The 15,000-nt window shown below is 43.8% G+C and overlaps 1 protein-coding gene across 2 annotated transcripts in view; it reads left to right on the forward strand.

The window, feature by feature from the left end:
* LOC143286430 (uncharacterized) overlaps positions 1-4,009 on the forward strand; it is a 180,841-nt gene extending 176,832 nt beyond the window's left edge. For both annotated transcript variants that reach the window (XM_076593992.1, XM_076593993.1), the window contains exons 3-4: positions 426-569; positions 1,870-4,009. In XM_076593992.1, the coding sequence (XP_076450107.1) occupies positions 426-569; positions 1,870-2,747 (1,022 nt within the window). In that variant the 3' untranslated portion in view covers positions 2,748-4,009. The remainder of the gene's footprint in view (positions 1-425; positions 570-1,869) is intronic.
* Positions 4,010-15,000: the final 10,991 nt, after the last annotated feature.

Here is a 15,000-nt window from a genome sequence, read left to right on the forward strand (position 1 = left end):
CATTGTACCTTATACCTTGTATTTTTTATACCCTGTACCTTGTACCTTATACTTCATACCTTGTAACTTATACCTTGTACTTTATACTGTATACCTTCTACCTTGTATCTTTTATCTTATACCTTATACATTGTACCTTGTACCCTGTAGATTATACCTTGTACCTGATACATTAAACTTTGTACCTTGTACCTTGTATGTTATACCTCGTACATTGCATCTTGTTTTGAACACATTTTATTCACAGAAACATCAAAGCAGCTGTATAAAAGATAAGTCAAAGCACAACAAGCAAGGCTTACACCCTCGCTCTAAACTTGTTACATGTCAATGAACTGGCTGATTTTTTTTTTTTTTTTTTTTTTACGAACTGGAATGAAATACAACACGTGTAACACTTGTATCTTGAACGTTGACTGTTACAGGCCGAGCTTTGCGCTGTTACAAGTGCGACAACAGCGTTAGCCGTTCCTGTGGCGAGGACTTCCAGGCCTACCAGTTTGAGGCTTTGGAGTGCGACCAGAGCCTCCCTCACAAGTGCGGGAAGCAGATCCAGGAACCAATCCACGGTAACTCTTAGCCGGAAACGGAAACGGGAACGGAAAAGTAGGAGAAGACATTGCATAACTCTAGAGAATCTGAGCGCGCTGGTTTGAATCACGGCTCAGCCGCCGATATTTTCTCCCCCTCCACTAGACGTTGAGTGGTGGTCAGGACGCTAGTCATTCGGATGAGACGATAAACTGAGGTCCCGTGTGCAGCATGCACTTAGCGCACGTAAAAGAACTCACGGCAACAAAAGAGTTGTTCCTGGCAAAATTCTGTTGAAAAATCCATTTCGATAGGAAAAACAAATATATCTGCACGCAGGAAAAAATACAAAAAATGGGTGGCGCTGTAGTGTAGCGACGGGCTCTCCCTGAGAAGAAATTAATGAATACGGATACTTATATATAGCCCCTGTTGCTTTTCAGACTGAGTGGGTGGGTAACTGTTGCTGTTTCAGAGTGGGTAGGTACGGGTATCTGTTGCTGTTTCAGACCGGGTGGGTACGGGTAACTGTTGCTGTTTCAGACCGGGCGGGTGGGTACGGGTAACTGTTGCTGTTTCAGACCGGGTGGGTACGGGTAACTGTTGCTGTTTCAGACCGAGCGGGTGGGTACGGGTAACTGTTGCTGTTTCAGACCGGGCGGGTGGGTACGGGTATCTGTCGCTGTTTCAGACCGGGTGGGTGGGTACGGGTAACTGTTGCTGTTTCAGACCGGGCGGGTGGGTACGGGTAACTGTTGCTGTTTCAGACCGGGCGGGTGGGTACGGGTATCTGTTGCTGTTTCACACCGGGTGGGTGGGTACGGGTAACTGTTGCTGTTTCAGACCGGGCGGGTGGGTACGGGTAACTGTTGCTGTTTCAGACCGGGCGGGTGGGTACGGGTAACTGTCGCTGTTTCAGAACGGGCGGGTGGGTACGGGTAACTGTTGCTGTTTCAGACCGGGCGGGTGGGTACGGGTAACTGTTGCTGTTTCAGACCGGGTGGGTGGGTACGGGTAACTGTTGCTGTTTCAGACGGTTGAATGGGTATGATTGTTGATTGCCAGCAATCACTGGTGAACCGTGGTGATAATGTGTCGATGACATTCCAATTGTGGCGAAGAGACGATGCTTTTACAGACGGGTAGGCTGTCCCACTGTGTTGTTTCATACGGGTGTGTACTTATCTATGCATTTTCAGACGGGTGGGGGGTAAAGGTGACCATCCAGTCTCTCAAAAGGGTGGGACAGGGTTGGGTGGGGGATGGGGGGGGGCGGTCGTTAACTGTTGCTGCTTCAGACCGGGGTGGGTACGGGTGACTGACTGTTGCTGTTTTCAGACGGGTGGGTGGGCATCATCCGGGGCTGCTACCACCTGGGCTCCCTACCCGGGGTGAACGAAACCAACGGCTGCCACACCTGGCACCATCCCCACCACAACTTCACCGCCGTCTACTGCTTCTGCGACCTCGACTTCTGCAACGCCGCCACCCCCGCTGCCCCGCTCCTCTTCCCCCGGCTACTGTGGGCCCTGGCTCTGCTGACCACCTTCTTCCTCTGCGCCTCCCCCTACTCCTCCTCCTCCTCCTCCTCCTCCTCCTCCTCCTTCCTCTCCACCACCACCACCTCTACCTCCACTCTCCCCCGCTCTCTCTCCTCTTCTTCTTCTCGTCTCCCGGCATCTTCCCCAGAATCGCCCCACGACTCACAACAGTCCGCAACAGGTCTGAGGGAGATGATGACGGTGGAGAGCCGCCCCGCGCCGCACCAGACGAGGCTGAGGAAGGTGGAGAAGCAGAAGGAGCGTAGAGGAGGTGAAGAAGAAGAGGAGGAAGAGGAGAGGACTTCTCCAGCGCCAAGGATGAGGAGTCGCCGGCTGAGAAGGATCCGAAACGCTTTCGCCGGACTGCCGGGGAAGAAGAAGAAGAAGAAGGGACGCCGCGACGCAACAAGCGTCGCAGAGTCGTCGTCCGGGAGGCCGCTTCTCCACACCGGAAGTAGACTGGGTCGGACCGGAAGTAGATTGAATCGGACAGGAAGTAGACTGAGTCGGACCGGAAGTGGACTGATTCAGACCGGAAGCAGACTGGAAGTGGACTGTCAAGCCGGAAGTGTCGTCATGGTGGGAAAGGAAGAGAGAAAGAGAGAGAGGGAGGGAGGGAGGGGGTGTAGCGATATGCCAGCGCCGCGTCTCTTCAATGGAGACAGGGAACTATGAAGGAACGCTCGGATAAAAAAAAAAAAAAAAAAATGACGTGTTGCTGTGTATTGATTTTGCTTTTCTTCTTGCTAAAATCTCTGGACATCCGACAGCAGAGAACAATGTGTAAGTGTCCAGCCATAGATAGATTAAAGAATAACATGCCAGGAAGCAAAGCACAATCTTTGAAACAGGAGTGTGTGTTTGCACAGGCGCATATGCACGCACGCACGCACGCACGCACGCACGCACACACACGTACACACACACACACACACACACACACACACACACACACACACACATTGTTGCCTTTCGCAGATATTGCTGTCAACTTTCCGTGCAGTTAAGTTTAATACTCTTACAGATTAATGGAAAGTTTATTCTATATTTCTATTTATCCATTTAATCATTCATTCATCCGTGTGATTTATCTATTCATTTGTCAGTCTATTTCAGTGTCTATTGCATGTGATTTATATGATACTTCGTGTGATTTATTCATCTACTCATTTATCAGTCTATCTATTGCATGCAATTTATAGGATACTTTAATCGTTGTCTTTTAAACAGAATTGTAATTACGCTTGCAACGTCTTTGGCTCTCGTTGACTTATATTTGTCTGCCGTTGCAGGTAGACCTACACTGTGTGTATGATAAAACCTAGATTTTTCTCAGTTCGTAGACAATATGTAGACATATCCCTCGTTATGTAGATGTTCCACATTTTGTAGACTTTTCTCATGGCGAAAAAAAAAAAAACGTAATCAACTACCAGTAATGTCCCAACAGATCCATAAGCCTCCCTCACCCATTGCGCAATGGCTATATGTAAGCACTTTCATTCTTATTTTCTCGCTTCACGCATACGCAGCCGACCGAATGGGGTTTCAAACCTGTCACATGGATCGCAAATAACGACAGCGTTTTTAAATGACATATCCCTATTGATTAAACCTGAACATAATCTGGACAAGAACATTAGACACGATTACAATTATTACTTAACTGAACTAAGTTATTCGAAAAAAAAAAATTCAATGGAAATGAAACGAAGGACATCTCCATTCACTTTATGTCAGCGGATGTCGGCATGAGTGTCTCCGTGAAGAAAGCCTATGTGGAAGGGTGAAGCTTTCCTTTGGTTGGATCGAGTTAGTGGAACTCCTTCCTGTCTTTCTGTCTTTCAACACCCGAGAAGCTTGGACCCCTTCTGCCATTTTGTAGAAATTAAAAAAATAAAAAAAAATAAAAAATTAAAAAAACACCTCTCTCTTAGTCTCTTTCTCTCTCTCAATCTTTCTCTCTCAATCTCTCTCTCTCTTTCTGTCTTTCTCTCAATCTCTCTCTCTCTCTCTATCAATCTCTCTCTCAATCTCTCTCTCTCAATCTCTCTCAATCCCTCTTTCTCTCACTCTCTCTCTCAGTCTCTCTCTCAATCTCTTTCTCTCAGTCTCTCTCTCTCTCAGTCTCTCTCTCTCTCAATCTCTCTCTCTGTCTCTCTGTCTCTGTCTTTTTCTTCTTCTTCTTCTTCTTCTTCTTCTTCTTCTTCTTCTTCTTCTTCTTCTTCTTCTTCTTCTTCTTCTTCTTCTTCTTCTTCTTCTTCTTCTTCTTCTCCCAGTCAGCTCAGATTAGCGTTACTCATGGCTTCTAGGCACGAACTGACCATTGGCAATTTGTCTAACTATCTGTTAAAAGCATCCAGACAGTGTAGTGATCGACTCCGATGTCTTAGAATTATGAACAAAGTATGTTTCTTGTTGACCTGACCGCGTGCTGTTTGTTGGTTTTTGTTATATGTTCATGTGTTTGCACACAATGGCCTATACTTGAATAGATTATCCATATCCGTATCCGTATCCGTATGTCTCTCTCTGTGTGTCTCTGTCTCTCTCTCTCTGTGTCTCTGTCTCTGTCTGTCTGTCTGTCTGTCTCTCTCTGTCTCTGTCTCTGTCTCTCTCTCTCTCTCTCTCTCTCTCTCTCTCTCTCTCTCTGTCTGTCAACTTCTTAATCAACTTGTATAAATTTCAAACACGAATCTTGCTCAGTTTCTTTTTTCCTCCCTCTCCTCCTCCTCCTCCTCCTCCTTCTTCTTCTTCTTCTTCTTCTTCTTCTTCTTCTTCTTCTTCTTCTTCTTCTTCTTCTTCTTCTTCTTCTTCTTCTTCTCTTCTTCTTCTCCTCCCTCCCACCCCTTCTTCTTCTTCTTTTCCCCCCTTCTTCTTCTTCTTCTTCTTCTTCATTCACGTTTTCGCCTCTACAAAATGTCAGAGCAGCCAGTCTGCTGAATGACGTTGTCCTCTCCAAGTCCTGTCTGGAGCCATGGAGCTTGGTGTGCTGTACAGGGTTGATATCGGCCACAGGGTGTCTCTGAGCCCCTTCAGGAGAGAATTGCTGAACAATCTTCTATGCCAGGTATTTAAAAAAAAAAAAAAAAACTAGCAGTGTAGAAGGCATCTTTTCTTGTTGCCTGTTTACCATTATAGCCTCGTGACACGTCTGTTTCTTGCTGTTCAAGCTGGCGTATTAGTCTATTCACTTGCGAGAAGATTTAGAACCGCATACATTCACACTTCTGAAGATAACAACGGAGAGAGATGGGAAGGCTGTGCATTATTTACGAGAGAGGAGAAGAGGGCAAGAGGACATTCGTCACATTCCAGACCCCAGAACCCACGAGACATCCGGATGAGACAATAAACGGAAGCCCAGTATGTAGCTTACATTTAAAGCACGTGGAAATAACCCACAGCATCAAAATGGTTGTCTCTAGAATCAAAAATAAAAAATAAATATGTAGAAAAAAAATACTTTGATAGACAAACAAATACACTTGCAGGTAGGAAAATTAAAGAAAAATTAAAGGAAAAAAATGGATGGTGCTGCACTGTGTTAATGCATTCTATTCTCCTTGGGGAAAACTGCCCGAATTTCACACATAGTAATTTGACGAAACAGTAAAAAAAAAAAAAAAAAATGATAATAATAAAATAAAAAATACAATACAATACAAAATACGTAGGACCTGCAGTGTTTCATGGCCTCAAAAGCAAGCAGTTATAATTTCTTCCCGGTATCTAGGAATTTATGAGGAATTAAACTGTTTACTTCTCTTGTCGTTGAGTTGGTCGGATGATAAAACATCCATCTGTATTTCCAGAACACAATCCGAAAACAGACAGTGGCTAAAAATGGGAAGGAATATCGCAGTGAAATTTGTTACCTGTGAGGTTTCAACCTGATATCTTTCATAATACTGTTGCATGGGTGGCGTACTGTTATTTCTAGTATGTACTGATGTATGTATATGTGTGAGAGGGGGCTTTTATTGGGTGTGTATGTATATACATGAGTGGACGAGCTTTGTGTGTTGCAGGAAATAAATGTTAGCTTATATTTCAGCGTCACTGTCATATCCTGTCTCTTGTACAGTCAAAATTGATTTTATTACTTAAGTTATTGTCGTGCACATTTTAAGGAATGTCCGTGTTCTAAATGTGATTACGGTTTGTATGTTAGATGTTACATGTACTCGAACTAAAAGGAAAAAAAGTGAATTTACAGTCAATGTGGTTGTATTTATCTACGAAGCCACAATCTTCGTAAACTAGTTATCGTCAAAAGAACGTTGTGTTGCACAAGTATTAGGCACGCACGCGCGAGCGCGCGAGCGCGCATACACACACACACACACACACACACACACACACACACACACACACACACACACACACACACACACACACACACACACACACACACACACACACACACACACACACACACACAAACTCAGTTTGTCTCTCTCTCCTCGCCTCACCCTTTCCCAATCCCTCACCTTTTTTATCGTCTAATATCACTGTCAGTGGGGAAAAAAACAAACAAAAAAAACACGTGAAATCTGTCAACAACAACACACTTGTTCACAAAGAATGACTGTATTTTCCGTTAGCTGTTGTTGTTTTGTGTGTATGATTTATATGTATTTCATGTTATTCTGGTCGCTGTCTGTGTACACCAACAATTAGAATAGATGGTTTTGTCGCTTGTCGCTTCAATCAATATTGTGCGCTTAATACTTCAGCTGGAATTGATGTATTTCTTTTGACGGTTCACTGAATAAAGGACATTGTTTTGTTTTGTTGTTGTTGTTTTTCTTTTGTTAACTGAATTGGTCTTGGTCTGGGTGATGTGCGCTGGTGACGATAAGTTTCTGTCTTTCATGTTCTTGTTGTTTTGTTCGTTTTTCTGTTCTTGTGTTCTTGTTGTTGTTGATGCTGTTGTTCTTGTTATTATTATTATTGTTGTTGTTGTTGTTGTTATTGTTGCTCTTCTTCTTCGTCTTCTTCTTCGTCTTCTTCTTCTTCTTCTTCTTCTTCTTCTTCTTCTTCTTCGTCTTCTTCTTCGTCTTCTTCTTCTTCTCCTCCTCCTCCTCCTCTATCTTCTTCCTCTCTTTCTTCTTCTTTTATCTTTTCTTTTGTTGCCCCATCATCTGGACTGTTTCAGTAGCATCACTCCCACGCCGCTCATTGACTTTAGACCAGGAGGGCACACAACAGAGGAGACCCTGCACTGTTGCTGAGTTACTTCGGTTGTGTTCATTAGTGCCTGTTCTGAATTAACCTTACACCGGACACAACCTGCTACGTCCCCAACTGATGACAATTCCTTGGTTGCGAAGCCAGACTGAGAGAGTGTGCCCCGCAGAGTGGAAAACTACAATTACCCAAGGCTGCCGAAACCGAAGACTTTTACAGGAATCCTCCTAACCATGGAAGTGATCTCGGATCGAAACTGAGGTCACCATGACGGCTAGCAGGGCATGAAAGGCCACAGAATGAGGAACAATGGGTTGTTGTTTTTTAAAAATGATGATAATAACACTGCTGTTGTGGAGGTATGTGGCTGCGTGACAAGGTTTTACTCTTTTTTTTATGATATCCCGCCAGAAAGATCAGTCAACCAATCAATCAGTCAATCCATTTAATGTCTGAAATACAGAGTGTGCAGAAAAATGTCTTCAGGCTGTCATAAGAAGGGGACAGAAAGTTAAAGACGATTTTGAGAAGAAAAAAAACAAAAACATTTCATCATAAGGATAAATCGCATGGAACCCAAAAGGAATAGTCACTCACTCAAGTGATCCATGGCAAGGGATGTGCTGTGGGAAGGACAGTATAAGAGGGAAGGAAGCGATGACGTTGAGATACAAACACTTGTAGTGCTGGTCAGGAAGTTTGAGCATAACATCCAAAGACGCATGCGTGAAGTGGATGCTACTCGACTGTGTTGTCCCAGTCGCCTGGGAAGCGAAATAATCTGAGCGCACTGGTTCGAATCCCACAGTGGCCAGTATTTTCTCCTCCTTCACTAGACCTCGAGTGGTGGTCTGGACGCTAGTCATTCCGATGAACTCTGGGTAGGAGGCGACCAAGCAGCTGTCTTAAGCAAACCGAAACCCACTGGGGTACCAGTTGTTACACTGAAACCTGGGTCTTCCTACCCAGGACATTGGCCAGTGTATGTTGCGTATTTCTTACCGAAACCTGGTTAAAGTCACAAGGTCACGAACCCAAACTTAAACAACTGACCCCCCTTGGATACAAAACAATGTCACTTCCTCGATTGTCTCGTGGAGGTGACATCGCCACTGTCTGTAGACAGTGTAGATATCTTGGAGTCTTCCCTCTCCTTCTCCCATAACCACGCCTTTCCACATGATACCTTCGGAATGCTATAAGTCACTCTCAGTGTTCCCGGTCACTCAATCATCCTCTGTTGTCTCTATCGTCCTCCTGCTAGTCGTAAAAATAACCTAACATCTTCTCAGTTTCACGATGAGTTCCGAACACTACTTATTATCCTCGGAGATTTCAATTTTTATTTCGACAACCAGACTTCCACTGATGTCAAACGCCTATGTCTATTTCTGTCCACTCATTCTCTCTCTCAGTTCGTTACAGAACCAACACACAGATCTGGCCATACGTTGGACTGGCTCATCGCACGTGACTCTGATGCCATGGTTGCGTCAGTGACTGTAACTGACAAACTTTCTTCGGACCATTCTGCTGTTATGTTCTTGCTTAATATTTCAAAACCTACCAGAACCAAAAAATCTGTTTCTCGTCGCAACCTGAAATCCATCAACATTAACACTTTTTCTTCTCAAGCCTTTCCAAAATTTCTTCCCGTACTGACGAATCCACACATCACAACACTGTCCTCTCTCAACTGCTGGATGAACATGCACACCCCACTACCTGCATGCTCCCTGACAGACCCTCCGCCCCATGGTACACACAAGACAATCGACTTGCAAAACGCAAACGTCGCCAACTGGAAAGACGATGGCGATCAACAAAACTGCAAGTCCACAATCAAATATTCCGAAAACAAATAAATAAAGTCAAACATATGATCTCATCAGCAAGGACAAACTTCTTTTCTTCTCAAGTTATCGATGCCACACCCACCAAATCTCTTTACTCTGTCATGTCAAATCTTCTTGGAACTGCAAAAAAGACTCCTCTTCCTTCTGCCTACACTTTATCTGAACTCCCCAATGTCTTCTCCTCTTTCTTTTTCGACAAAGTCCAAAATATTCGTACCATCTTAGACCAGATGTCTTTCCAACCTATTCATCCTGATCCTCAATTCAGCGGCACTCCTCTCTATTCCTTTAATCCATTGACTGAAACAAAAGTTCATGAAATCCTGAAAGAAATGACAATAAAATCCTGTGAGCTCGATCCTATACCAGCCTCGGTCTTTTCCCAGTGTGTCTCACATCTTCTCCACACAATCACCAATATTGTCAACTCATCCCTTCTCACTGGAACGTTTCCATCCACTTTCAAAACTGCAATCGTCCGGCCTCTTCTGAAGAAACCCAACCTTGACGCAGACATTTTGAAAAACTATCGACCAGTTTCTAATCTTCCATTCATGTCCAAACTCCTTGAAAAAGCTGTCCTCAAGCAGCTCAACAACCACCTTTGTTTCAACAATCTCATCCACCCATTTCAGTCTGCCTATCGCGCTGACCACAGCACCAAAACCACTCTCTTCCACATCCTGAACAATCTACTGATAGCGTCCGACTCAGGAAACATTTCCCTTCTCACTCTTCTCGACTTGTCAGCCGCCTTTGACACGATAGACCATTCAGTCCTTCTTTCCCGTCTTCAATTTACATTTGGTATCAACGGCACTGTTCTAAACTGGTTCAAATCTTATCTCACTGATCGATTCCAGTCTGTCATTGTTGATCATTTCCAATCTGAACCCGTTAAAATCGAACATGGAGTCCCACAGGGATCTGTTTTAGGCCCAGTGTTCTTCACACTGTACACTGCTTCTCTCGCTGAAATTATCAACCGCCATAATACCATACATCATTCTTATGCTGATGACACTCAACTCCAGAAGAGTGATACCCATGAAAAATTGTTGTCGCTCTTGCAAGAAACATCCAACTGCTTCCTGGACATTCAAAACTGGATGACTAGAAATAAGTTACAATTGAACACGGACAAAACTGAAGCAATGATCATAGGAACTAAACAAAAACTGTCTTCCATACACAATTGACACAATCAAACTTGGCAGTACATACATCCCTCTTTTTCACGTCAGTCAGGAACCTCGGTGTTGTCCTTGACAATACACTGTCCATGCAAAAATTTATCAGTCAGACATGTCAGTTCTGCTACTGTCAACTGCGGCGCATCAGTGCCGTCCGGAAATATCTGTCCACTGACGCAACATCTAGACTTGTCGTTTCTCTCATTCTCTCTCGCCTTGACTACTGTAACTCTCTATTGTCTGGTTTGCCTGCTTCATCCATTCAGTCCCTTCAGCGCATACAAACTCTGCTGCCCGTCCTCAGAAAGAAAAGATTTGAGCACATCACTCCTCTTTTGCAACATCTCCACTGGCTCCCTGTCTCACACCGAATAAAGTACAAGATCAACACTCTATGTCATAGATGTATTCACAAAACTGCCCCTTCCTATCTCTGTGGCTGCTTTCACCTCTACACTCCATCTCTCTCACTACGATCGGCTTCGGATCCACTCTGTTTACGCATACCCAGATTCAAACACTCGACTGTTGGCCGCAGTTCTTTCTCTGTCTCTGGACCTTGCGATTGGAATGAACTTCCTCTTTCGCTTCGTCAAGTCTCCACACTCAGCTCTTTCAAGTCTGGCCTTAAAACCCACCTCTTCCCAAAATAGCCTCCCTTGCCTGCCCTTCCTTGTCTTTAGTTTCTACAGTTTTAGAGTTATGCATGCGTGTGAATGACTGGTGCGAAAGTACTTTGATTTGTCTCTGCACAAGACTCAGCGCTATATAAATACTATTATTATTATTATTAAGTAGCCACCTGTCTTTTGTCAAGTGGGGGACGGTTGGTCCAGTCGTAACGCGTCGGACCTGGAAGCGAGAGAATCTGAGAGCACTGGTTCGAATCCCACAGTCGTCATTATTTTCCCCTCCTCCACTAGACCCTGAGTGGTAGTGGCCTTGACGCTAGTCATTCGGATGAGAAGATAATCCGAGGTCCTGTCTGCAGTCACGCACATAGCGCACGTAAAAGAACCCACTGCAACAAAACGGTTGTCCTTGGCAAGATTCTGTAGAAAAATCCACTTCTATAGGAAAACAAATAAGGTTGCAGGCAGAAAAATAATTTTAAAATAATAGAAAACAGGTGGCGCTGTCAGTGTGGCGACGCGCTCTACCTGGGGAGAGCAGCCCGAATTTCACACAGAGTAAACTGTTGTGACAAAAGAGTAATACAATACAATACAATACAATACGATACTATGATACAATGCAATGCAATACAATACAATACAATATAATACGGTACAATACAATACAATACAATACAATACAAAACTCTGACGTGGGGCCCCACGTTGAAGAATTGCATCATCTGTTCCCAAGTAACTTGAGCATATCAAAGTTGGGAACCAGTTTCTAGATAGTCGTGATGCTGACTGGGCATTGCTTCGGAGTTCATTTAGTCTTTTTTTTTTTTTTTTTTTAAATCTATCCATACCTGCGACGACCAGAAAATCGATTCTTCATTATATATAAGCCACCCCCAGAATGAATCCATCTTGGCCTGTTTCTTGTCTGTTATATTGCCATTTGGTTTTGGTGAGCTGTGTATTCACTACACATTTTTAGACATGTCATTTTCACATTCTGTCTTTGTTTGCCTTTCTTTGGTTTTTTTATTTCAATCTACACTGGCAAAAGGTTCGGGGTTTTTCCTATTTCCTTTATGGCCTGATGGGTAATATTGTTTGTTTGTTTGTTTCAATTTATTTCATACTGTTTTATTATGTTTCATTATTCTATTTTATTGGGTCTTGCTCTCGTAGTTCAGTTAATTACATGTTCTCGAAAAAATAAAAATAAAAAGAAGAACGTTTCCTGAATTTAATTAGGTTTTATATTCTTTCATTTTTTTTTTTTTTTCCTACCTTTTTTGTTTTTGTTTTTTCAGTTACCTAATTCAACTTCATGTTATCCACAAATCGATATAAACAGATTTGGCGAGCACGATCTGTCAGTGTTGTTCGATCTGATTTCTTGTTTCCAATTTTAACTCAAGTTGTATGGCTTCTGGGTGTTTATCTCATTCCCTGGGGCTTTCTCGTGTCCACTTGATTACGTCTGGTTCTCGCTGAGTTCCGAAACGTGTCGCCCACTTTGTGAATGCCCTTTTAACTCACTCAGTACGGCCAGTCCTCTCTTCTCCTCTGCACAGACCCTTCGGATGTCCAGTGGGTGTCTGAATGACCCAAACTTTAGCTTCCGTCGTCAGAATTGTGGTATTCTTTGTCAACATTCACCTCTTCAGTATAAGAGCCTTCCACTTGCAATATTTTGATGATGGTAACTGGGGTGAAACGCTGTTAACGTCGTCTCTTTCGCCGTTCGTATGGAAAGAGTTAACTTCGTGACTGTGTTGTTTCTGCCTTCCTAATTGTCTTATTGACTTTGATAATACCCTGCTGACTATTTGAATGTCCTTCTGATTTCACGAAAGTCTTACTGACTTTGTGGATGTGTTGTTCACCTTGTGAAATGTCCTGTTGATTCTGTGAATGTCCTGCTGACTTCTTGAATGTTCTGTTGATACTGTGAATGTCCTGTTGATTTTGTGAATGTCGTGCTGATTCTGTGAATGTCCTGCTGATTCTGTGAATGTCATGCTGATTCTGTGAATGTCCTGCTGACTTCTTGAATGTTCTGTTGATACTGTGAATGTCCTGTTGATTTTGTGAATGTCGTGCTGATTCTGTGAATGTCCTGCTGACTCCTTGAATGTTCTGTTGACATTGTGAATGTCCTGTTGATTCTGTGAATGTCCTGCTGATTCTGTGAATGTCCTGCTGATTCTGTGAATGTCCTGCTGACTCCTTGAATGTTCTGTTGACATTGTGAATGTCCTGTTGATTCTGTGAATGTCCTGCTGATACTGTGAATGTCCTGTCCTGCTGACTCCTTGAATGTTTTGTTGATTTTGTGAATGTCCTGCTGATTTTGCAAATGACCTGCTGATTTTTTTTTTTTTTTTTTTTTTAATGTTTTGCTGACTTCTTGAATGTTATGTCGATTTCGTGAATGTCTGCTGATTTTGTGAATGGCCTGTTGATTTTGTGTGTGTCCTGTTGACTTTGTGAATGTTCTGTTGACTTTGTGTACATACTGATGAATTTGTGAAAGCTTTCATAATTTTGTGAATGCTCTGTGGACTTACTCGAGGGTCGGGGGGCGAAGGAGTGGGGATGTACGTGCGGGTGTGTGTGTGTGTGTGTGTGTGTGTGTGTGTGTGTGTGTGTGTGTGTGTGTGTAGAGGGACATAGACAGACGATCGCACTAGCACACAGACACAGATACACACACAGACACACGCATGCAAACACACACACACACACACACACACACACACACACACACACACACACACACACACACACACACACACACACACACACACACACACACACACACACACACACACACACCACTGAACTAAACTCAGTGGAGTAGGATACACGTACACAATACCGAATCGCTCATCATTTGTCTATTTGTGGTTCACAGATTCACACACACACACACACACACACACACACACACACACACACACACACACACACACCACTGAACTAAACTCAGTGGAGTAGGATACACGTACACAATACCGAATCGCTCATTATTTGTCTATTTGTGGTTCCTCCCTTCCCATAACAGAGATCTTTACAATCCGATCCCAGCTAGAGCTCATTTACGGAGATTACAGCAAAGCACGCCATTGGTGCCATTCTATGGTGTCTTCTGAACGCTCTCACGCTTCATCACCAATTCCCTTAATTAATGCTTCACATCATTACCACGTACACACTGCAAGCGCTTTAGATACTGATGAATACTGCCGCTTTAACTCACTCAGTACGGCCAGTCCTCTCTTGTCCTCTACACAGACCCCTCGGATGTCCAGTGGGTGTCTGAATGACCCAACCTTTAGCTTCCGTCGTCAGAATTGTGGTATTCTTTGTCAACATTCACCTCTTCAGTATAAGAGCCTTCCGCTTGCAATATGTTGATGGTGGTAATTGGGGTGAAACGCTGTTAACGTCGTCTCTTTCGCCGTTCGTATGGAGAGAGTTAAATCCTGTTTTTTTTTTTGTTTATTTGGGGTTTTTTTCCTACCCTATTATATGCACAGTTTCAGTGGCATTACTCCAAAGCCGTTCATTCCCAATCCTCCATATACAGCCACGCCCAAGATTCGTCTGTCGAAGTCTCAACGTGCCAGTCCTTTTGGAAAACCATCGATGTTGTATTAGGGCCGCCGGAGGAAACCCTGCACCACCGTTGAGTCTCTTCGGTGGTGTTCAGTGGTGTCTGATCTGTGATTCAATAAAACGGAAAACATCACCTACAAACCGCCCCCCTCCCCCTCCCCCACCCCCCATACCCCACGTTCCTCCCTCCAACTGACGACAATTATTACTTAGTCGTGGAGCCAGACTGAGTGAGTGTCTCCCCCGCCCCCCCTCCCCCCACAGAGCGAAGGCCATGAACACCACGACGTTTCATTTCTCCAGTAACAGTCCCCCTTGAATCTGGCGACACGTAAAAGATTAGAACTTATTAGTGGTGTCTTGGTGCTATTTCTCCATCTTCATTTTTTATTAAACTTTTTTGTTGTTGTTTCTTTGTTTGTTTGTTGCTGGGTTTGTT

Source organism: Babylonia areolata, chromosome 10 (genome assembly GCF_041734735.1).
Source record: "Babylonia areolata isolate BAREFJ2019XMU chromosome 10, ASM4173473v1, whole genome shotgun sequence".
NCBI classification, from domain to species: domain Eukaryota; kingdom Metazoa; phylum Mollusca; class Gastropoda; order Neogastropoda; family Buccinidae; genus Babylonia; species Babylonia areolata.